Consider the following 1,902-nt stretch of genomic DNA (forward strand, 5'->3'; position numbering starts at 1 on the left):
ATTACCTTTGCGGGGAGGAGGGGGGGGGGGGCGCGGTTCGTGCCCCCTTGTTTTCTTTTGCCCTCCTGGGTTTTTGTTTTTCGCGCCCATCGTCAAGTCAATCGTCTAGCGAGCTGACACCCGCTCCCTGTGCCATATGTACGTCCCTGTATATGCTCTCAAGACATTCCTCCCCGTGATCCCGCCTCGTGAGTGTGCTCCCATGCCTTTGCTCCCCCCTTCTTTGGAAAGATCTGCAAAAACGCCCGTCAATTCAAGTCGCCCTTCCCGTTCTCCCCGCGCCCCTGTCTCCGCCTCCCTTGGGTCGCGTCGTCACATCGGCGCGGGCTCGTACTGGTTCATCAGGCTCCAGAAGCTGTCGCCGCCAAAGTCGCCCTCGAACACGCCCGGCACCATCTGCTGCGCCGGCACCGAGGGCGGGCTCCAGGCCATGCCGCCCCCGACAATGTTGAGGTCGTGGGTGATGATGTCGTTCATCGGGAACAGCGGCGCCATGTTGGCAAAGTCAAAGTTGGCCGGCATGGACCAGTCCGTCGGCACCTGGGGCGGCGGCGGCGGGTAGCCCGCGTCGGCGGCGGCGGCGGCCGTGCTGGCCGGCGGCATGACCATGTGCTTGTCGTCCATGTCGTGCACGTCCATGGGCGGGGACGTGTCAAAGTTGGTGAGGCCCGTCGAGACCGATTCGCGCGCCGAGGCCAGGCTGTCGGCCGTCGACCCGGGCGTCCGCGAGAGGCTCGACGTGCTGCTGCGCGGCGGCAGCTGGCTCTCGATGACCTTGCGGAACTTTTTGTAAATGGCCTGCAGCACGCCGCGCGCCGAGTTGGCCAGCCGGTTGCGGTCCGCGATGGCCTCGAACCGCTCCTGCGTCCAGTGAAACTGCTGCATGGCCGTGCTCGCGAGCTCGACGTTCTCCTTGGGGAAGAGAATGTAAATGGAAGCCATGAGCACCACGGCGTCGAAGCTGCCGAAGAAAAGCAGGAAGCTGTCGATGTTGTTGTCAGCTGTCATGATTTGCATGGCGCACCGGGGCGAAAGGGGGGGGCGGCAACCTACTTCCTCCACGCCTTGGAATCCATGCTCTGGAACATCTCCATCTGTGCTTGCAATGTGTCGATGCTGGCGCGCAGTGCGACCGCCCGGCTCTCTTGCCTGTTGAAGACATAGGGTCGATGGAGTGCGATAAAGTTGAAATGCTGAAGTGGATGGATCCAAAATCGGCAGGATTGGAGCCACCAGGAGCAGTCGGGATGGTTGTCCCAGCGCCTGTCCGGGTTGATGAGTCGCAGATAGGCAGGCGTCTCTTCAGCGAGCCTCAAAATGAGGTGGTGGATGCGGTCGACCTTGTCGTAGTTCTTGGGACAGGGCCCATCCTGCTCCAGCTCGATGACTTCTGTCAGGGGACTCAGCAGCTTGAAAGATTGCAGCTGCTTCGTGATGGGCGTCGGGGGGTCGCGCTCCTCATCTCGCAAGACGACCGGTGTCTTTCTTCGGTCCTTCGGTATGGGCGCGTCGATCGGCATGCTGGGCTTTGCCGACGCCGATTTCCAGTGTATGGTGCCTGGTCGGCCCAATACGACGCCACAATGGACGTCCCTAGGTGCGGTCAGTAGGCCGCTGCGCACGAGGGTCGAAACCAGTCCGCGCGCCACTTACCACATCATGAGCACCATGTACACCCGTCGCCTTCGTTGGATGAGCCACTGGTTCTCGAGAATGTCCTCTGTCGAGTCGCTGGCTGGCTGGGGGTCCAGTGCGTCCTTGTGCATGCCAATCTCCTGCGCATCCTTGATCGCGCTCCCAATCGCGTGCCACTTGCAGCATGGTCAGCTGCTGCTCCCGAGACGCCAGAAGAGAGAGAGAGAGAGAGAGAGAGAGAGAGAGAGAGAGAGAGAGAGAGAGAGA

The 1,902-nt window shown here is 61.7% G+C and overlaps 1 protein-coding gene across 1 annotated transcript; it reads right to left on the reverse strand.

Annotated features, from left to right (window-relative positions):
- Positions 1-312: 312 nt before the first annotated feature.
- Positions 313-1,811, reverse strand: D7B24_006487 (uncharacterized protein; the record flags this gene model as incomplete). The annotated part of the gene is made up of 3 exons (XM_028640617.1): positions 313-982; positions 1,054-1,593; positions 1,654-1,811. Coding segments are annotated over 3 exons (1,368 nt in total), but the record flags the coding sequence as incomplete, so codon positions are not given.
- Between the last annotated feature and the right edge of the window lie 91 nt (positions 1,812-1,902).

The sequence above is a fragment of the Verticillium nonalfalfae genome (genome assembly GCF_003724135.2).
Source record: "Verticillium nonalfalfae strain VnAa140/NRRL 66861 chromosome Unknown scaffold_461, whole genome shotgun sequence".
NCBI lineage: Eukaryota > Fungi > Ascomycota > Sordariomycetes > Glomerellales > Plectosphaerellaceae > Verticillium > Verticillium nonalfalfae.